The sequence below is a fragment of the Perca fluviatilis genome, chromosome 7 (genome assembly GCF_010015445.1).
Source record: "Perca fluviatilis chromosome 7, GENO_Pfluv_1.0, whole genome shotgun sequence".
NCBI classification, from domain to species: domain Eukaryota; kingdom Metazoa; phylum Chordata; class Actinopteri; order Perciformes; family Percidae; genus Perca; species Perca fluviatilis.
Genome location: NC_053118.1, coordinates 22,107,939 through 22,128,877, shown reverse-complemented (window position 1 = coordinate 22,128,877; position 20,939 = coordinate 22,107,939). Strand labels below are relative to the sequence as shown.

Genomic DNA, 20,939 nt, shown 5'->3' with positions numbered 1-20,939 from the left:
GTATGATTGTGTATGTGACAAATCAATTTGATTTGATTTGAATCATGTGTGCCTAATAATTTGTAAATTTGTTACCCTAAATCTGTGTGCGTAATTGAATGCGTAGACAAAATTGTAAATGCGTATTATATGTATTATGGCTGAAAAATCAAAGTATTTTGCTCCAAGAGCTGGAAAGACAGACAAATCATCAGTAACAACTCAACAGGCCTCTACACGTGACTTTTGCTACACTTCTGCCGTGACAGAGATCTGCAAATGCCTGTGGCCATTTGCAAATGCATTTAGAGATTTGTCTGTACATACTTTGCTCGCACTGTGCCTCAGTACTACCTATACATACCACCAATCGGCTATAGCCACATGCATGGCTGTAGCAACCAGTGATTGTAGGCGTGACGTTGCTGGGCTGTATAGACGCTGCATTGTACACCAGCCAGGTGTTATGTTACTCTCTATATTGTCTGTTATTTTGATGTAGGTTACATTGTTTTAAGTGACTCTATGTGGGGATAAATTGGTAGGTTTCTACAGCTTCATCCTCTCAGATTCTTCCTGCTCTCAAGAGGTATTGTTAAGACTCATACATGCAGCCGAGAATCAAAATAAAGAATAAGGAGCCTAGCAACCTGAATGGCCTCTTTCAGAGGTGGAAGTAATTACACCTGAGTAGGGTGTGTTCTTTTCCTTGCCTGAGGTGTGCTCAGATAATCCCTCTGGTGGGGAATTGTTCAACTGAATCTGAATCTGTTCTCTGTCCCTGAGAAATTATAACCAACTCACAGTCTGTAGTGATACTACATGCTCTGAAGATTTTGGGTCTTAACAAGTGATTTCAATACAGACATGTCTCCATGACATTTTCTAGCTTAGTGCAAAGACAGGAAGCAGGGGGGAGTGACATTTTGTACTGAAACACTCACTTGCTTCATTTAGAGTACTTTTGTGTAGTCTCTTCCGGTCTTCAGGATTAATTATATGTACTTGTGAAGTAGAATAGCATCTATGTTAATTTATGCTTACACTACTGTTAGCTATAGCTTTGCTTCTGCAGACAGTAATTTGGGTCCCTTGCAGACAATTTATTGGGTAACACTTTACAATAAGGTACACAAAAAATAGGTAGATAATGATTAGTTACTGTTTTTGAAAGGGTAGTTACCCTTTTTCAGAAGGGTAGTTACTGTTTTTCAGAAGGGTAGTTACCCTTTTTCACAAGGGTAGTTACTGTTTTTTCAGAAGGGTAGTTACCCTTTTTCAGAAGGGTAGTTACACTGTAACATTTTACAATAAGGTACACAAAAAATAGTTAATGATTAGTTACTGTTTTTGAAAGGGTAGTTACCCTTTTTCAGAAGGGTAGTTACTGTTTTTCAGAAGGGTAACGAATGATTAGTTACCTTTTTTCAGTTACCCTTTTTTTAACTACCCTTCTGAAAAATGGTAACTACCCTTTCAAAAACAGTAACTACCCTTCTGAAAAACAGTAACTACCCTTTTGAAAAAGGGTAACTAATCATTACCTTTCTGAAAAAGGGTAACTACCCTTCTGAAAAACAGTAACTACCCTTCTGAAAAACAGTAACTACCCTTCTGAAAAAGGTAACTAATCATTCGTTACCCTTCTGAAAAACAGTAACTACCCTTCTGAAAAAGGGTAACTATACCCTTCTGAAAAACAGTAACTACCCTTCTGAAAAAGGGTAGGCTAACTACCCTTTTGAAAAAGGGTAACTAATCATTACCTTTCTGAAAAAGGGTAACTACCCTTCTGAAAAAGGGTAGGCTAACTACCCTTCTGAAAAACAGTAACTACCCTTCTGAAAAAGGGTAGGCTAACTACCCTTCTGAAAAAGGGTAGGCTAACTACCCTTCTGAAAAACAGTAACTACCCTTCTGAAATAGGGTAGGCTAACTACCCTTCTGAAAAACAGTAACTACCCTTCTGAAAAAGGGTAGGCTAACTACCCTTCTGAAAAACAGTAACTACCCTTCTGAAAAAAGGTAACTACCCTTCTGAAAAACAGTAACTACCCTCCTGAAAAACAGTAACTACCCTTCTGAAAAAGGGTAACTACCTTTTCAAAAACAGTAACTAATCATTAACTACCTATTTTTTTGTGTACCTTATTGTAAAGTGTTACCATTTATTGACTTAATCTGTAATGGTGGAGTTACACAGAAATATGTGAAGTGCCTGTATCTGAAGGTTTCATGTCAGAAAGAGTCATATTTCACCAGGAGTAAATTTAAACTTACAGTAAGACCCATTTGAAAGCAGGATGCTTTTATTGCAAATAGTGTGCTGCTGGCAGATGTTTATTTTGATTGCTCCACTTGGCACTCACTGTTCATTCAGACCTTCACACCGTTCTTCTTGTACAATTTTCTCACGCAAACAGATTAAGTCCTGTGTCAACCTGTATACAGTACATTCTAGTTGTTTGAATAGATAAGTGTCCAGCAATGAACCCAACCTACTCTATCACAGAGTCTATCGATTAATGTATGGTAACATAAATAGTCTCTACAAATATGGCCAACTCAGACCTTTTTTGTGTAAGCCTGACTGAAAAGAAGAAAGGGAGTAGGCTTTACGTTGTCCCTTTGTTTAGATTTGTCTAGATTTACTTACATGATGGTTGGACCATTTAAACAAATATCAGACCAGGTGCATTCTGTTTATTCAGCTTCAAGTGGCTGACAGATTGATAAAGGCGGTGCATTCAAACAAATAGATGTAAATAGGCAAAGATAAGTGGCTTCACATGAATAAATGGTAACTAAAAAAAAGTGAGAGCAAAGACAGGGAGTTGTTAAATGACTCTTACTGGGGAAAACTGATGCAAAAATATATTATTTTTAAATATTGGACAAAATACCTTTGAGGTACCATCACTGTCATATCATTACAAAGTAACCTTTTGCCCTTGGGAAATTTTGTTCACCTTGCAAACTCAAGCTTGATGGACAAAATTACCCACAATCTTTCTCGCCACTGACAGTTGAGTTTGCCTCACTATGCTCAGATAACATCAAACAAGAAACTGTGTTGTACAGCACTGTTGTACTTGTCCACTGAATTTGGCCGGTCAGCTTTCTCCATTAGAGCCACAAACGTTTGGAACACAATACCCAGCACCATCAGGCAATGCTCTACTCCAGGGATCTTCAACAGAGGGTCCGGGGCCCCTAGAGGGCCCTCAAAGTTACTGCAGGGGTAATTTTTTTAAAGCTTTTTCAAAAATGTAAATGTCTTAACATGAATCAAACATATTTTGAGCAAATATAAATCAGCCTATCTGTGACCCTAACTATAACCCTAACCCACCTACCTACACCAATTAATTTGGTTCCATACTTTATGCAGAGATTCTAAACACTTTTTTTTTTTGTTTATGGTATCTCACTCAAACTCACTTATAGCACATGAATGGACAGCAGGATATGCTTGCAATAGTGTGCTGCCAGATGCTCACCTCTTATAAACAGCATTTCAGTGCACTGGCTGCACCTGGCAAGCAAAAGGGAGAATGCTGTATATAATACATGGGCGCGCAATGGGTGTGACTCTTTTATGAAATGATGAGGAAACAAATTTGTAGCTATTCAACGGTCCTCCGAAAAAATATAACATAACTGAATCACTAGATTTACTCCAGCTTTGAATTGCCCTTAAACTATTCAAACCCTTTAAACAAATGTTTGTTCGCAGATTTAGAATATATTCTTGCTACCTCTGAATTAAAAACTAAAACTTTTCTCATGACCTTGAGCAGATATCTTCAACAGGGGGTCCGGGGCCCCTAGGGGGTCCTCAGATTTACTGCAGGGGAGCCACGAAATTATTGCTAATTTTCTGAAAGTTTTTCATTACAGAAAAATACTTTGTGTCGGAGGGGGGGTAAGTAAGTCAATAGTTGCAAAGAAACTCCTGCACACTGTCTTACTCTTTTCTTTGCAACTTTTTAATGTTTTTTCAAAAATAACATTGATGATAGGCTTACTTGCCTAAGGTAGACATCCACAGATACAGTTAATCCTAAGGATTCACTGTGCCACATAAAAACATGATTTATAAAATCATACCAACTTTTATTTTAATAGCTTTGTATTCTATGCACTAAAAAGGTATGTGTAAAGGCTTTAGGCCCAGTTTAACATGCAACTTCATTTTATACAATATATGTAGTAGGGGGACCCTGCTCCGTCTCTCTTTCAGTTAAGGAGTCCTTGGCTTAAAAAACGTTGAAGATCCCTGGAATAGAGCATAGAGACATTTCTATTGAGGAAGCACTGACAGTGATATGTGCACTGGAGAAGATAACAGGTGATGGCTGTTGAATCTTTGATGAGCCCATGCTTGTTTCCTTCCTCAGCAGTGATACCAGATACCTAGCAACTACATGTGCAGTGATTGCCAGGAAGCCCACACAAAACTAAACTTCTTCTAGTGTTTTATTCATTTTCAGGAAGTATAGAATGTAAAGAAAACCAGATCACACAGTGAATATAACTTTTGGATGCACATTTCAAACACAACTCACAGGCTTGTGTTTCATGATGGATGTGCAAATTGCCTAAAACCAGCAGCATCTGTTTTCAAGGATGACTGTGGGTATGTTATAAATGTCATTATATATTTTGGTGCTACAAACATTTATAGCGTTTGCAGTTCATCTTTTTCAGTCTTCTTCTTCAGCTTCTTGTTCTTTGCCCTTGCCTCTCTTGACACCCTTGCCTGTCTTCTTGTTGTAGTAGCATTTGGCCAGGACAGACACACACCGACAAAACTCTCTGAAGTTGACCTCACCATCATGGTTTTTATCCAGCAGCTCCATGGCTTCCCCGATGTCATCTGCATTGATCTTATCCTGGAGAACACATCAGTTAATTAACAGAATGGAATGCACAAAAGCACACCCTGAGTGGTTAATACCAAGCAGCATATCAAATCTACTGTATTTTATGAATAGCTGTGCACGTCATGTGAAGTGAGTTTTTCGATTCTCTTACTTTTAACTCAGGACTTTGTATTTCTTTCTCCAACACCTTCTTCAACTCTTCTGTGTTTAACTGGTGTTTCTTGCCATCATCATCAGCATACTCCAGAAATATATCCACAATGTTTGTAATGACCTGTTCCAGACGAGCCATGGCTGTAGCTGGAGAAAAAAAATTATATTGATTGTGAGTAATTAACAGAGTCAGAAGGAAATACTTTTTTTGCAGACTGTGTAGTGTTGTCAGGTAGAGACACATCTTGTCAGACTAATGCTTATAGACATGAACATATGGTGTAAAAGTCAGTGGTTAAAAATCAGCACAATAAGGGGGTTGAGAAATGCTCAGAGCACTGCATAAAACTCTAAAAGACGCCAAAACATTACCCTAAAGTTGATAACAATGCTCATTGACATACAACAATTTTGGCATTTCCGTTGCATCTTTCATGCTCAGCATCCATATTAATTGCTGCTATTTTCTTTCTTCCCTGCCATCCCTGACATCCTTCTTTTCATCAGGACTCACCTTAAGTGTTCACGTTCCCCGGGTGAAGAAAGAACACGTCTGTGTCACAAGCTGTCCCAGGTGAGACTGTTGTCAGACTGACAGCAAAGCGCCTTTAATTAAATGGCACCACAACACACACACACACACACACACACACACACACACACACACACACACACACACACACACACACACACACACACACACACACACACACACACACACACACACAGGTTTGTGGCACTACCTATGTGGGGACCCGTCATTGACATAATGCATTCCCTAGCCCCTTACCCTAACCTTAACCATCACAACTAAATGCCTAACCTTAACCCTCACGCTAACCATAACCTAATTCTATCCCTAATCCTACAACCAAGTCTTAACCCTCAAACAGCCCTTTAAACTTGTGGGGTCCAGCATTTTGGCCCCACAAAGCTGTTGGGACCCCACAAGTATACTGGACTCCCGGATTTTGGGCTCCACGAATATAGTTAAACAAGCCCATACACACACACACACACACACAATAACATGTGAAAATGTTCCCCTTTTCCACCCAAACTAGCTCCACCAGTTCTATCTCAGTTCTGTCTTAAAACTGTGCCAAAAAAGAAAATATAAACTATAGACAATAGTTATGTTTGTGTTGTATAGAGCAACTAGTTGTTGACGCTGTGCGTGTTAGTGAACAGTTATAGCAGATCATACGTGGTTTGGATTTTAAGGCGAGTCTCTTAACTGAGGAGCTGCTCAGTGTAGCCGTCTGGAGAAAATGTGGGGTTTTTCCAGCCCAAAGTGGTGAGTCAAGTCACAGCTATGTGTGTGTGTGTGTGTGTGTGTGTGTGTGTGTGTGTGTGTGTGTGTGTGTGTGTGTGTGTGTGTGTGTGTATGTTTATAAGCATATGTCTCCACGTCTGCACAGAGTGTCTGGTCTATCCTGCTTGCCCTAGAGTTTTGCTCATGTTTTATATAAATAAGGCTAGATTTATATTCTTATTGTCTACTGGATATGTCTGTCTCTGTCAGTAAGAGTGTCTTGGCTGTTTGCTTGAATATGTTTGATTCTGACGCAAGTCCCTACCCATTCATCCTGCTCAACTGTTGTGTAACTCAGCCTCCATTTTCTTCCTCTCTTCCCCTCTGTTGCCCCCTGCCAAGTCCCTTTTAGGTCAACCCATTCAGCGCTAGCCTCTTTTCACTTTTCCCATATTACTTTCACTTATTGAATGCGATCAGATTCTCCTTGCAGGGGACGAAAAGAAAATAGAGACGAAGGATCATGTGTTAATTACAAAAAAGTTTCCACATCTTTCCACACTCTGCTGGCTGGGGTATGAGTTACAGTTTCACTGGTGGAGAGGTTCTGAACCTCTGCAATCTGCACCATGAACATGAGCACTACAAAAAAGTAGCTTTGAACTCCCTTCTAAATATTTGTTTTACTATCCAGTCCCAGATGTAAATGTTAAAGACTTACCGTAATTATTTAATATAATGTAACAGATGTATGCTGATGTGGCTCTTCATAATCAATATAATCCACCAGAAAAGAAAAAAGTAAGCCACCACCTGTCCAAGTGAAGAAAACAACAGCAGAAAAAGTAAAACCACTTCTTCACATAAAAGTCATGAGTCACACAGTGATGGAAGGAATTTGCTTGACTGTAAATGTTTAGGTTTTTTTAAGGAAGAGTATTGTGACATCTAGTGGTAAATTAAAGACAATACATGACCTCCTGGTTAAAGGACCAAATCTCCACTTTTCATTTTATCTCTATGTTCAATACTTGTATGCAGGGGCGGATCTACAGGGGGGCAAGGGGGGGCAGCTGCCCCCCCACTGTAGGGCCTTGCCCCCCCAGCTGCCCCCCTAACTTTGGCATTCAAAAAACTTTGCTTGTAAAAACAAACTGCCACTATGTGCACAGGCTTCTTAAAACATTGAAACAAACAATTAATTTATATTAATTCATAATAAATAATAATTGTAGATGTAATCTTAGCCCCCTGCCCCTCAAATACTTAGCTACGTCCCTGCATCAAACGTGCAGAGCGCCGTTCGCACATTCAGGCACGCACACAGCGAGTCTGCTGCGGTGTGGGGGCCCTGCATCCCGGCAAAGACTGGAGCGACTGAGCTGCCCCTCCCCGAGCCTCTCAAAGTGAAGTCTGTTTTCCCAGGTGAAGTTAAAACACACGTTTCATCTAAAGTTAAATTTGTAATAATTATAATGTCTGCTAAAGGCGAGTCAGTATCAACAACAGCGCGTCTGTTAGCCAAAAGTCAAATCGCTCCCTCGTGGGTTGTAAGCGCATTCTGCTGTTTGATTAGTTTGATTTCAGTAAAGACAAGAAGAGCATAATACAGAATATTACAAACTGGCATGTTTGAATTCATAACGTTTACAGAGGGTCGCCGTTTCGGTGGCGTTACGTTACAACACACTACACAGAGCTTGCTGAGACCGATCATGTGTGTGTGATTAGTTAAGGAGTAGGCTACTATAAAATCCACTTCCTCTCACATATCACGGCAATACGGCTGCACAAATTAAACCAGGCAACATCCTTTACTGTCAAACTGGGAAAACAACAAATACAACAGGATTAAGAAGGCTAGTCTAAACATAACTGATGTGTGCATGTAATAAATCTCGTCTGATGTTATGTTTTTTAGGCTACTTATTAGCTACAGGGCCATACAGTATAATGTAATACAAGAATAACAAGCTTTTCACATCTTGACTGTTGCAGGCCAGAGTAGCTGGAGAGATTAGCTGAAGCCTAAAAGTGGGGATATTGCCAGCCAAGAAAATCCTGAGTAGTGCACAGGAGGAAGAGGAGGAGGGAAATGAAGAAGGAGAAGACAGTAAACTGGAGAGACCAGGCAGGTCAGAGCAGGAGAAGACCACAGAAGGAGATGCAGAAATGAGTGAAAGAGAAGAGGGAAAGGAAGAATTGACAGTGAGGGATGAAGAGGAGGCTGCAGGTTCAGAGAGAGGGACAGAGGCAGAGAGTGATCAGGAGGATGAAGATGACAGAGAGGAAGAGGAGGCTGCAGTTACCCCTGGACCATATGGTTGGTTTATATTCTCCTTCCATATAAATTGCAGTACAGTAACATAACATGTCCTGTGACATGATGTGTTTTCAGTTTTTGGCTATTTCCATTCTGTTGTATATGTTATAGGGTTAGATATGTAAATATTTACATATACAACAACAGTTCACTCTTCTCAAGACACTTTACAGATAGAGTAGGTCTAGACCACACTCTTTAACTTACAATGACCCAACAATTCTCCCAAGAGCAAGCATTTGGTGCAACAGAAACATCAGACATATCCAGGGTCTTGGTGGTCGCTGGTTAGATACAGATGGCTACAGATATAGAGAATTATGATTCATAATAATGGTAATTATAGTAACAAAAAAGATAATGGAACTATGAATAGAAATAATAGTTGTAGCAGTTTAGGGCGTAGCAGTTTAGGGCATAGCAGGGCGTTGCGGGGCGTAGTAGGGCATATCAGTTTATGTATGAGGTTTCCATGTACCGTCTTCCCCTGCCACCCTACCAAGATCTCTCGCTACCCCTTTGCCCCCCCATGTAAAATTTTCTAGATCCGCCACTGCTTGTATGGGTGTATTATAGGAGTAATTGTTGAAGGCAGCCATGTTGGTTAAGCTGCAACCATCACTCAACCCGAAAATATGCAATGTATTTTATTGAAAGTCTTACTGTGGCATCCAACTAACTTGGACTACCACTTGAAAAAACAAGAAAAACAAAGCTTATAATAAATTACCAGGATTGGAAAGAGTGCTAGAGTACCATACTCAAGATTACAAAAACAAACTTTTTTTAAAATGTACATTTTTATATAAGGATTAAAAAAAGAGGTACTTAGATAAGGTCAGGCGAAATTAGGTCATGTTGATATATCAGTTGTGGCACTCACAATGGGTCGCAATAGGTGTAATGACAATAAAGGTTTATCTTATCTCTAGAGAGGGCCTTTTGCGTTTTTTATGTTGAAGTAAAAGCCACTGTAGGTTCTCTACACGCTTGGAGAGGATGGGTTGAGGGGAAGGGTATTCAGTTGGTTGCCATCTATAATCCTACATTTCGTCAAATTTGTGCCTGCACATTGTGTCAATGACAATAAAATTGAATTGAATTAAATCTGTAACCTCATTGCTAGATCCTTAATTTTATTGAATTGTTGTGCATTTATTCATGGTTCACTAACTGCAAGCCCTGAGGCCTGTACTACGAAGCAAGATCAACATGTCCTGGATTTCTTTCAGTTATCCGGCTTCACCAAACCTAACAACCGCGGTCCCGCATAACCTGTATTACGACGCTGGTTATCAACTAGTTCAGTCAACCCAGGGTTTCCCAATCCAGCGGCGCGCGCGTTCACATAAAAGAGGCGGTGTTTGCGCACCACGACCAATCGCAAACATCTACCAGAGCCGCATGTTATATATAAGAAGAGCAAATTATAATTCTACATAAATATGAAGAACACAGACTCGGTTTTACAGGGAAAACGCAATACAGTCACTGCTTCCTAAAACAGGAAGGAAAGCTGGCAAAAAATAAATAAATTGCCGATCACGCTGTAGATGCGTAAATTACTCTTATCAATATCACTTTCCCCATATCAGTCAGGACCAAGATCTGGCCATAATTACACTTGTGCTTTCCATAAACTGCCGTTGCTTTAGCCTATTATTTCAGTTGCAACCCTGGCAGTGGGAAAGCGTCGATGGAAAAATATAAAAAATAATTCAATATATACATCATGCAATAGGCCCGTTAGCCGATTTAATTCCCTCCCATTAAAATATATATATTTTATAAAAATGTCCATCAGGGAATGTTAACGGGGGCCTCTAAATGTTTTAGACTTTTATGAGCGCACCCCTCCCCTCTCTATCTCTCTCTCTCTCTCTCTCTCTCTCTGCACCGAGCTCCGCCTGATCTTCTTTAAGAACGGTGACGCCGTTATCAATCTATTGATTGGTCAGTAGGCGGTGCTTTTACACTGGTTGATCTCTAATCTCCAACTTAACCTGCTCCCAACCAGGTTAGGTGTTCAGCATGAGTTACCACGGCGATTGAACCCGATAACAACTAATCCACCTTCTTAGTACAGAAAATCCTGGGTTGAGCCTGAAGTTAGCTCGTTAACGTCAAATCCTGCTTCGTAGTACAGGCCTCTGGTCAAAACCATAATGTTTACATTGACATCCCATATGTTGTTATTTAGATGACAACATTTGACATGGTTTTCTGTTCAGGCTTCAGCAGTGAGCAGTGAGATAGCCTGTAACTGGGATTGCCCTCAATGGTTTGCCTCTTCTTTGTCAAATAGGCAATGCTCTTATGTCACTGGCAATATAATTTCCTCACCAGCTAACCGTTGTTGTGCTCCAGAGGCCTGTACTACGAAGCATTTGGCGTTAACGAGGTAACTTCAGAGGCCTGTACTACGAAGCAGGATTTGGCGTTAACGAGCTAACTTCCGGCTCAACCCAGGATTTTCTGTACTACGAAGGTGGATTAGTTGTTATCAGGTTCAATCGCCGTGGTAACTCATGCTGAACACCTAACCTGGTCGGGAGCAGGTTAAGTTGGAGATCAGAGATCGAAGTGTAAAACACACCGCCTACTAATCAATCATACTGCGATTGATAACGGCGTCACCGTTCTTAGAATATCAGGCGAACAGCCCCGCACAGAGAGAAGAGATAGAGAGGGTGGCGTCATAAAAGTTAAAACATTTAGAGATTGACAACCCTGTTAACATTCACTGATTGGTATTTGTATGAAATATAGCCTATATATTTTTAATGGGAGGGAATTACATATCGGCTTCTGTGTTCGTTTTAGTCGCGGTGTCGCCAATATACATCGGGCGAATTATGTTTTTATATTTTTATTTGTTCACCGGCCGCTTCCCACTGCCAGGGTTGCAACTGAAATTATAGGCTAAAGCAACGACAGTTTGCGGAAAGCACAAGCGTACTTTATGGTCAGATCTTGGTCCTGACTGATGAGGAAGTGATATTAATAAGCGTTGTGATATAAACATCTACAGCGTCGGCTATTTTTTTTTTTTTGCCAGCTTTCCTTCCTGTTTTAGGAAGCAGCGACTGTATTGCGTTATGCCTGTAAAACCGTGTCTGTGTTCTTCATATTTATGTAGAATTATAGTTAGCTCTTCTTGTTTAAAATATGCTGCTCTGGTAGATGTTTGCGATTGGTCGTGGTGCGCAAACACCGCCTCTTTTATGTGAACGCGCGTGTTGCTGGATCAGGAAACCCTGAGTTGACTGAACTAGTTGATAACCAGCGTCGTAGTACAGGTTATGCGGGACCGCGGTTGTTAGGTTTGGTGAAGCCGGATAACTGAAAGAGATCCAGGACAAGTTGATCTTGATTCGTAGTAGCTACAGGCCTCAGGGCTCCTATTCTATTATCTTGCATTCATTCCTTTGTTATTGATTCAGTTTCTGCATTCTTTAAGTTTTTTTGCAGATAACATAAACATAGTAGCCTACTGTATGTCCGAAAGTTATAATGGACTGCATGTTTGATTAACTTATATTTTGACTTGTCACAGCTGGAAAAGCATGTATACAATAAAACTAATGATTGATAAATTCCATTTAGCGGCTTCGAATTCCACACTCTTCCACTCCTCTTGTCACACCTTCACGGCTTATTGGGACACTTCAATACAACAGAGCCACCGTTAATGTTATTAGTAACACCTGTGCATTTCCTATATATGCTGAGGAAAAGTTTTTCATTTCTCAAACACCTGCAGTGACCACCCTCTGGATTCAGAACTGACTTTAAAATATTTTTGAATACTTTTTAAAGCATTAAAGATATGCTCCTTCCCCCTGTGCTGTGTATTTTAGAGTTTGTGTGTCCTCTTTTCACAGCAAAATCTCTCTGCTGGTGAATGCCAACTATCCTAAGAATCAGGCTGAAAAAGCACACAGGGCTTTTGTAATCATTGCCCACAGGCTGTGGAATATTCTTTCCTTGAAGATTAAAAACACAGAGGTACTTGCTGTCTTATCCTCCTACTCATAGTTGGCCTATGGTCCTTATAAAAAATGTACTTACTGATTATTATTGGAACTAATGCTCTGGAGTGTACAGTGTCCTTTGGCTGTACTTTAACCTTCTTTTAAGTTACTTCATTGTGCTTCCTGTGGAATTCTGTATTGGTTGGTGCAAGTGGTGTTAAGTCCCTTCTTCAAGGATGATATACTTTGAATAAAAAGATGTGTGTGAGATAACAGAAGATGTGCATGTAAGTTGGAAACACAGGGGGAATGAACGATTTGGCATCTAAACTAGAGGAGGGCCAAGAGAGAAATAACACCGTCACCAAATCTTGGAAAAAAAGGCATGCTTGTTTTGGCATAACTAACTCATGAACTCATGACATACAGGCATGTGATACTGCAACCAAGCAACATCTGATACCAGCACATTTTCCATATTGAATCTATTACATACAGCATAAAAACTGCTGCGTCAATTGAACATTGAAGGAGTATTTATGTATTACAGATGGAAATCAATTTTCTCTGAGGTATTTTTTGGCATTGGCAGAATTCTTCTTGACGATAATAGTCCCATGTGTACATGAAACACATTAGTGTATAAAAAGATATGCAACCACAAGAAAGCTTCCTCATGATATGAGGGCGGGGGGGGTATTTTGTACCCAACATACTAAAAGACAATAAGACAAACAGAAGGTGAACTCTTGTTAAAGGTAGTTTTTACTTGTAAGTCTGACACACATTTGTGCAACAAAATTATTTTACTACTAAAAAACTGAACGTAATTACTCTCCCTCATATTTGCCCATCACTTCTTGCCCTTCTTCTGATTATGGAGCATGTAACACTTCTCACAGGCCATCGAGAGGCCGACGACAAGGGGAAGAAACTCTTCAAAGTCCAACTTATCATCTTTGTTCTGGTCCAAATCTTTCAATATGCAGTCCACAGTTTTGGGGTTCTTCTGGGTCTGAAAGAGCAAGTTTAGAGTGCAAAGTTAAAGTAAGAGCAATAAGTTATGCACATTGATCACAGTGAGGAGAGACGTCACTAGAGAAAGACGAAGATTCTTACTTTCAGGAAGGTGGGTAATTCCGTCTCCATTAGTTTTTTCAGTTCTTTCTTGGTTAAGGTCGTTGCATCGCCGTCTTCATCGGCATAGCGGTGAAATATCTTAATCAGGGACTCCATGCAATTCTCCAACTCAGTCATGGCTGCAGAAGTGGATGCTGAAAGGAGGAAAGACAAGTCTGGGCAAAAATCGTTTGGGATATATACTTTCTTTTTCTCTACACTCATCTTACAGCTACGTTCAGCTCAGTACTGTGCAGAATACTATTTAACCTACAGATAAGATAAAAGACATGTTCTGTTATAGTTTCCACTACCAAACAATATATAAAATGGATACAGCTGCAACAAAGCGTTTTCCCCCTAAAGCCCCACCTTTACCACCTTTTTTTTTTTTTAAATGCAGGACTAGTACTGTATGTCTAGGTATTGCTACTTTTACTTAAACAAAAGATCTTCTCCCATCACTGAGGCAACTTCACTTAAAACTAACATATTGTTCAGTGAGGATGTGGGTGTTGGTCCTGCTGGCACTAAAAGGAAATTCTTTGGCTATTAGACATCGTTTTCTGGCACATAAACTAATATCCGTATCTCAAGCCTCCCACTCTCTCTCTCTCTCTTCCATTTTACCATTTCCCCGGTTGAGTCCCAAAAAACGGCATAGGCCTACACAGGCATTAAAGACAAAGAAGAGTGAAATAACTTAAGGGAAAGACAGACGGAGGACCAGCCGCTACTTGTCAGAAGAGGAACGTTGTGCGTAATGCGCCAACAACGCCCAAGCCCGCCCAAGAAGAATATGTTGACTGACTAAGTAAGCTGCATGTAGCCTCAAACGACATACAGCAACCGAGATAAATAATCTTCATAATAGTTTATCAGTTTTTCTGTCTAAAATCATGCAACTTAGAAAAACGCGAGACAACAGTTAAAGCAGAGAAGTAGTTAAGGTAATGAAAACGAACTTACCTGGACAAAAAAAGGCAGACAAGTTTGAGATTCAGTGAAGAGTGAGAAGCTCACTGGAAGCTTATTCAAGAATTTATAGTGCGCTTGGCAACGCCCAGTATGGTGGGAGGGAGAGTGAGGGATATAGAGACAGAGGCAGAGGCAGAGAGAGAGAGAGAGAAATACCGTTAAAAAATAAAAACCATGAGCAAACACTTTCCCTGCCCATGGTTTCCCACAAGACTCTTCCGCAAGAGAAGAGATACAGAGATTAATCCATGAGTTTTAAATGTGACACTTTCTTTTAAAGCTGAAGATTTATTTTTCCCTTTAGTTTTATTATGATGTCATCTTTAGACAGAAATGTCCAGGTCCAACTTTCACATCTGAAAGTCATGGAAAATCTGCCAAAGAAAATCTGTTATTTAAAGTTCTTCTAATGTTAATCCTAATCAAAATGGCAATGGCACAGCAAAATTACGCAAATTGGTCGAATGACACACACACACACACACACACACACACACACACACACACACACACACACACACACACACACACACACACACACACACACACACACACACACATCTTCTTACAGTATATGATGCTGGGACATGCTGAGTCTGGGCCAAGGGTCAATATCTTTGGTAACATAATGTTCTTTTAGGCTCTGGTGGCTTCTTCTGATATAAAAACAAAATAGAGCAAATATAAAAATCTATAAAAAAAATGATACCTTTCTTGACATGAAAATCGATGGCAAACTAGTACTATTTACCACCCCAAAGATGCACCTTGACAAAATGAGTATAACCAGTAATTACTCACCCCTCTTTGAAGCAAACAGTGACGTCAACTACACGCAACTTCATGTTCACATCGTTGGATTTGTTAACATTGTCCCTGTCATCAAGTCCCGTCCCTGCACACATTCACACACCTGGGGCAGTCCACAACCAGTCTACTTCTAAGGACCATGAAGCAGCAATGATTTAGTTACTTCATCGGGGGCATTTTGAGCACAATAGGTGAAAGACAAAAGACAAACAAGCTATGGTGTCTATCCCTCCCCTGCCTTCTCCTAAATGGTATTTCAGCTCAGTTTGAGGATAGCACCACACGTACCTTAACTAGACTGCACACTGAAAAAACTGTTTTGACACAAGAAGAACACATTCAAAGTCTTTTACAGAGTTTAATTACAAAATGAATTAAACAAAAACAAAAAATCAACTTGATGTGCTGATGAATACACAGATAAAGTGATGGGAGGGTTGAATCTCTTTGCAATCACTGTAAAAAACAGTGCTGAGGAAAAGGTTATCAATGGAATGTTGACAGCTTTTTTTATGGCCTTGATTGAATTTGAGATCATTGTAAAAAAAACTATGTGTTTATGATGGTTTTAAACTTGTAGCCATTGAACTAACAGTCACTTTCCAAATAATCTTTAAAAAGCCTGCAGGGGGTTATGGATTCAAGACACAAATGTCAAAATATGCAACTGCTGTGTTGCACTGGCCATCAGCACCTGGGTAGCAATAACTGATTCACTGGATACAAGTGGGATCCAACAGATTCATCAGTTCTTCCTTTTGCCTTTGCTGGCAGCCTTGGCTGGTGTTACTGCGGGAACAGCTGCTTGGTAGAGAGCGGCAGATACTTTGTTGATGTAGTACAGGGCGAAAAGGGAGAATATCAGGCTGGAATAGAAAGAAAGAAAAAGCAATAGAATAAAATGCATTTAGGGACTACTTTTAATGTGTTTTATAAAGTTAAAGTAGGTATTTGTGATCTGCAAAGGTATGGTCACGTACCATGTGGTGACACAGACACGGTGTACCAGACCAGAGGCAAACAGTGCCAGACACAGGCACAGCAGAACTGGAAGTTGAGAGATTTAATAATACAAGTGAGGGACAGAGTCTGAATGATATATTAAGCACCCTGTTTCTGAGATGGTATGTTAAACCACTGATTCAATCACTGACAAACTGTGTATTTAAAAAAATTAACTCCTATTAGGAGCGGCTGGCCTGGTGCTGTTTGGATATGCTTTAATAATCAAGGTTCATGTTTCAGTGTAAGCTGAGCAGACGCTCGACTCTGCAAATCATAGGAGAAATATTAGGCTAAACATCATGTAAGCATAAAAGATGAGTTTGATTTCACTGCTGTCACTACTTACTCTCTGGGAATATCTTGGCTTGGAATCCCTTCCCGAAAATCAGATTTTCTAGATTATTAAATGCCTGTAAACAAAGTTAAGGTGGAACACTCCATGGTGGCATCTGTACATTTACATGCACACAGGAAACTAGGGTAATCAGAGAAGTCAGGTAAGGCAGAAAATGGGATGCACCATTTTGTTGGAGAATTTGTACACAAAAGACAACTGCGTGGGATGGTCATGAACAAAAAGCTATTTTAAACAAAACATTAGTTACTAAAGAATCTTGTAGTATAATGATTAGCAACAAGGATTGAAGCAGTTCAAAGGGATACAGTGAGGGAGCAGATGAAGAGGACTGAGCCCAGGAAACCTCCCAGGATGGTAAGCCACTCAGTGGATCCCAGCTGCTTACTGAACATCTGCATCCCAGCAAACACCAGCACTGACAGCAGACTGGACAGCACTAGAGAGGTGCCCGTGTTCACCGCTGCTAGGCAAAGAAAGTGTTTTATTGTAGAATTCAAACACAGATGCAAAGTCCTTCACAAAGACCAGGCATCTCATAAAAAAAAAAAAAAAATTGTAATGCTAGCCTTGACATTGATGTAATAGTATGGTGCAACAGTTTGGGGAACAAGTCACTTCAACTAAACCGTTTTCCTCTGCTTGACCGCATTATAAATAAAAACATTTAATTTCAACACACTTTTTTGGGACAAAAACAGGACTACGGAAGTATAACATTAACAGTTAACATAGTTCGTTTCAGCTAACAATAAGACCTCTGATAAGATATTTCAAGAGAGCAGCTGCTGTAAAGACTCTGCTGCTAGCATAATCATTAAACTTCAAAAGACCCGTTAAAATACCAGCTCTCACTTGAATTAGATTGGCGACCTAACTCGTTATAATCTAACGCCACGTCAGTGTTCGTTCATAAACGTTTCCGTCCACTTGCTGTTAGCTTTAAGCTAAAGAACCGGCGTTAGCAGAATACTTATCCGACTAATGTAACTCTAAACATACTCAGTGTAATACAATGAATGTCCTTGTTTTTTTTAGAGTAGTGCATAACGTTATAGTAAAACATTGCTGCTGGACTGCCATCAGTCATCTAGCTACTTCTAAACGTTAGCGTTAGCTAGCTAGCTTGTCCATAGAACTAGGCGCTAATTTATTACAACGCCTAACGTTATGCAAATACAAACGCGCTTGGTGAGTTTACAAGAATGATAAATTAATCGTGCAATACATACCCATGATTCGATATTAGAGTCCTCGTAATGAAACAGAGAGGAATTAGGTTTAACTTGGCAACTTAATGTCCAGGCTCTAGGAACTAAAAACCTTACCACCCGGTCCAAATGACAGGTAGGACCAGTGGGCGGAGTCTTGAATATGTCAATGGGAGGAAGAGAGGACTTTGTTGTCATGCTAATACCTTTGTGCTGGTTAGATTGACATTTTTTTGCCGAATAAACCGCAGGGTCATAAGTCATGATACATGTGTCTCATGTTTCAGTTCTACATACATTAATTTATATAAGTACAAATTAATTGATGAAAGACTTTTGTTTCATGACAAATCTGAACTGTATATTAAACCATTGTACAATAGTGTATTACCATTGCTATGCTTCATCATCTATGTTTTCTGCTGATTTTGTGTCAGTTTATAACAGTTAAATCATTCTTAAATCTAATGTTACATCTTCACGGGTTTTACCTACTTTATTTTACCCTTACACTGTACAATTTTGTAACCCTTTTTTTTTTCTTTTACATTGGATTAAGACCTTGGTTGTGGTACGGGTCTGCTAATCTGAATGGGGGAGGCATTATTTGTACACGTTACGCACTGTGAAAAAGAAGTGCCTAGGAGGCAAAAACAAGACTTCAGGGGTTCCGAGCAAAAAGAAGACAACCATCACCAGTTTAAGAAAGAATTTGTTCAAAATGTATATTGGATTACAATAGCATTCTAAGACTTTGCATGGAAATGACAAATAAACTGAGAATAGAAAACCACATCGACATTTACTGACAAATTAGCACTAGCAAGTGACTGCCTTTTCTTAATCTATTTCATTAAAAATGTATAAAAATATATATATTTTTTTAAAACAATACGGACAGAGAGCAGCTTGTATATCCTTTTGTTTGTTGGTGCAGTGTGTGCACAGTTAAACAAGGTTTCTAGTTCATTCCTCTGCACATTATTATTGAATCACAGACCTTCTGTAGCGACAGTATTTGTTGATACAGTGAGAAAGATGTCCACGTCCACACTAATTTGTAGCATTTAGTCTTTCACAATGGCTTCTTCTTCAGTCCAAAAACAGCTATAAACAGAAGAATCTCCACAAAAGCAGGTAGCACACTGGAGGCAGAGACAGACAGACAGAGATAGAAATGTAGGGAGAACCATGGAGGACAGTGACACACATGTATTCATACTTTATACATAGTGATACTTCATTGTTTATAGAGACTCTCACTTTGGTCTCTGAAAACTAATACATGCATGCACATCAACATACTCAGACAAACACACACCAACCTGCAGGCGGCAAAAATAACCCAATATGTCCAGCATTCCCACTTCTCAAACACAAAGAAAGACAAGGATACAGATGCGCTGCAGTGGACAGCCAGTGCTGGGTGTAATATCCGTCAGGGAAAAAAAACACTTTTGGAAAAATTAAAACAATATTAAGTATATATAAACTAACCTGCAAATGGCAAGGATCCACCAGTAGATGTCACACTCCCACTGCTCAAATAGAAAGAAAAGCAGAGCAACTGAGGCACTGGCATGGACTCCTGTTGCTATAGTAGGCAAAGAGGCGAATACACAGGAGTTTGGAGTCATGGAATTGTAACGGATGACTAGAATGACTTTTAAAATCATTTATCTCTTTTTACACTTTATATGTATAGAGAGATTTCATTTGACACCAATTTCCTGGCTTGTGTCGAGGCTGTCATCAATTCTAAAAAAGAATTCCCATCTCCCATTCTTTGTCCAGGAGGCAGAAGTAATTGCACTCGCTGCTCTCATCTCATGTCTGATATTTTTTTCTGCACAAGAGCCCCATATCAACATCTCAGTTGGCTTTGTTGTACAGTTGGAAGTGAAGTCAGACAGGAAATAAAGAGGGAGAGAGAAGGATATAACCAGCATCAAAGGTCCCAGTTTGGAATTGAACATATATCAATTATATCATCTTCATATATTCGTCATCATTAATGAGGGACCCACAGTATCAACGTAAAGGATACACAGGAGACCTTGGCTGCAGTTGAACATGGACACTCCTGAGAAGAACCCAGCCAATTCTATAGCAAACAGACCCAGGGTGACTGCCAATGCCACCACCAACCTGAGACAGAGAGACATATTAGAGTGTGTATATACCTGTGTGTCAAGTTATTTAGGCTATTACTTTGCGTAAGTGTGCGTTTGTCAAATGTTTCTTACTTCCTGTCTTCATCGTCATACTGCGCTTGCGTGAAATCCAAAGGCAAGCAAGCCTTTACGTTGTTTTCCTGTAAAACAAACATTTGAAACAGCTTATTGTGGAAAAACTGCATAAGTTGTTATAAAAAAAACGATCTTAAAACGAACCGTTTTTTCTTAACGTATCACGATAGGTTAGTTTCTTACCCTCGACCAAAATATTGTGATGACGATGACAAGGTGAGCTGTGATAGTCAAGAACCGTGCAGGGACGAGGCTGCTGACAGCCGACATGCTGAGTAACTAATTACTTAATCAGACAACGAGTATACTAAAATGCAACGTTACTGCAATTTAAGAATTGAGGTTAGCGTGTTTTGCTCAACTAATGTAAGCACTTCGCTGCAGTCTGACCGTGAGGCTAACACAACTTATATCCAAGGTGAACAAAAACACTGCGCGACGTTAAACGCAGAAAAATGCGAACATATCGTTACAACTAATATTTCAATTAGCTTCTATTACTACCAACACAACCAACTACAGATAAAATGTAAAATGCCCACGCTGTGAGGCGGTTGCTACAACAACCGACATCAGTCAGTGCATTCTTAATTACAGTCCGGTTTCACCAACGACCAATATCCAAAGGATCCGGACGCGGAC

At 39.8% G+C, this 20,939-nt stretch overlaps 4 protein-coding genes across 7 annotated transcripts; all 4 read right to left on the bottom strand.

The window, feature by feature from the left end:
• Window positions 1-4,440: 4,440 nt before the first annotated feature.
• s100w (S100 calcium binding protein W) lies at window positions 4,441-7,174 on the bottom strand. Of its 2 annotated transcripts, none has more exons than XM_039804670.1 (3): window positions 6,995-7,174; window positions 5,017-5,165; window positions 4,441-4,874 (listed from the first exon to the last, which is right to left on the bottom strand). In XM_039804670.1, exons 2-3 carry the CDS (start codon window positions 5,155-5,157, stop codon window positions 4,686-4,688), a joined length of 330 nt encoding a protein of 109 aa, XP_039660604.1. In that variant the 5' UTR covers window positions 5,158-5,165; window positions 6,995-7,174; the 3' UTR covers window positions 4,441-4,685. The 2 variants fall into 2 exon arrangements, with proteins under 2 accessions (XP_039660604.1, XP_039660603.1); XM_039804669.1 differs by lacking the exon at window positions 6,995-7,174 and adding an exon at window positions 5,533-5,633.
• Window positions 7,175-13,317: 6,143 nt separating this feature from the next.
• On the bottom strand, window positions 13,318-14,759 carry s100a10b (S100 calcium binding protein A10b). Its single transcript, XM_039805520.1, has 3 exons — window positions 14,659-14,759; window positions 13,690-13,844; window positions 13,318-13,585 (listed from the first exon to the last, which is right to left on the bottom strand). Exons 2-3 carry the CDS (start codon window positions 13,825-13,827, stop codon window positions 13,424-13,426), a joined length of 300 nt encoding a protein of 99 aa, XP_039661454.1. The 5' UTR covers window positions 13,828-13,844; window positions 14,659-14,759; the 3' UTR covers window positions 13,318-13,423.
• Window positions 14,760-15,815: 1,056 nt separating this feature from the next.
• krtcap2 (keratinocyte associated protein 2) lies at window positions 15,816-18,362 on the bottom strand. Of its 2 annotated transcripts, none has more exons than XM_039805518.1 (5): window positions 18,070-18,362; window positions 17,146-17,303; window positions 16,829-16,892; window positions 16,458-16,524; window positions 15,816-16,343 (listed from the first exon to the last, which is right to left on the bottom strand). In XM_039805518.1, exons 1-5 carry the CDS (start codon window positions 18,071-18,073, stop codon window positions 16,223-16,225), a joined length of 414 nt encoding a protein of 137 aa, XP_039661452.1. In that variant the 5' UTR covers window positions 18,074-18,362; the 3' UTR covers window positions 15,816-16,222. The 2 variants fall into 2 exon arrangements, with proteins under 2 accessions (XP_039661452.1, XP_039661453.1); XM_039805519.1 differs by having other exon boundaries at window positions 17,146-17,300; window positions 18,070-18,353.
• A 380-nt stretch (window positions 18,363-18,742) lies between these two features.
• On the bottom strand, window positions 18,743-20,935 carry LOC120562069 (transmembrane protein 107-like). 2 transcript variants are annotated; one of them, XM_039805517.1, is made up of 5 exons: window positions 20,481-20,935; window positions 20,295-20,362; window positions 20,096-20,196; window positions 19,546-19,642; window positions 18,743-19,193 (listed from the first exon to the last, which is right to left on the bottom strand). In XM_039805517.1, exons 1-5 carry the CDS (start codon window positions 20,565-20,567, stop codon window positions 19,124-19,126), a joined length of 423 nt encoding a protein of 140 aa, XP_039661451.1. In that variant the 5' UTR covers window positions 20,568-20,935; the 3' UTR covers window positions 18,743-19,123. The 2 variants fall into 2 exon arrangements, with proteins under 2 accessions (XP_039661451.1, XP_039661450.1); XM_039805516.1 differs by lacking the exon at window positions 19,546-19,642 and adding an exon at window positions 19,374-19,470.
• Between the last annotated feature and the right edge of the window lie 4 nt (window positions 20,936-20,939).

Coding starts and splice junctions, on each gene's coding strand:
- s100w (XM_039804670.1), bottom strand. CDS start 5,157: ATGGCTCGTCTGGAACAGGTCATTACAAACATTGTGGATATATTTCTG. Junction 4,875..5,016: donor TACAAAGTCCTGAGTTAAAA/GTAAGAGAATCG, acceptor TGTGTTCTCCAG/GATAAGATCAATGCAGATGA.
- s100a10b (XM_039805520.1), bottom strand. CDS start 13,827: ATGACTGAGTTGGAGAATTGCATGGAGTCCCTGATTAAGATATTTCAC. Junction 13,586..13,689: donor AATTACCCACCTTCCTGAAA/GTAAGAATCTTC, acceptor TTGCTCTTTCAG/ACCCAGAAGAACCCCAAAAC.
- krtcap2 (XM_039805518.1), bottom strand. Junction 16,525..16,828: donor AGCCAAGATATTCCCAGAGA/GTAAGTAGTGAC, acceptor CTCAACTTCCAG/TTCTGCTGTGCCTGTGTCTG. Junction 16,344..16,457: donor CGTGTCTGTGTCACCACATG/GTACGTGACCAT, acceptor TTTCTATTCCAG/CCTGATATTCTCCCTTTTCG.
- LOC120562069 (XM_039805517.1), bottom strand. CDS start 20,567: ATGTCGGCTGTCAGCAGCCTCGTCCCTGCACGGTTCTTGACTATCACA. Junction 19,643..20,095: donor CTGCAGCCAAGGTCTCCTGT/GTATCCTTTACG, acceptor TGCCTACTATAG/CAACAGGAGTCCATGCCAGT. Junction 19,194..19,545: donor TGGATCCTTGCCATTTGCAG/GTTAGTTTATAT, acceptor CTCTGCCTCCAG/TGTGCTACCTGCTTTTGTGG.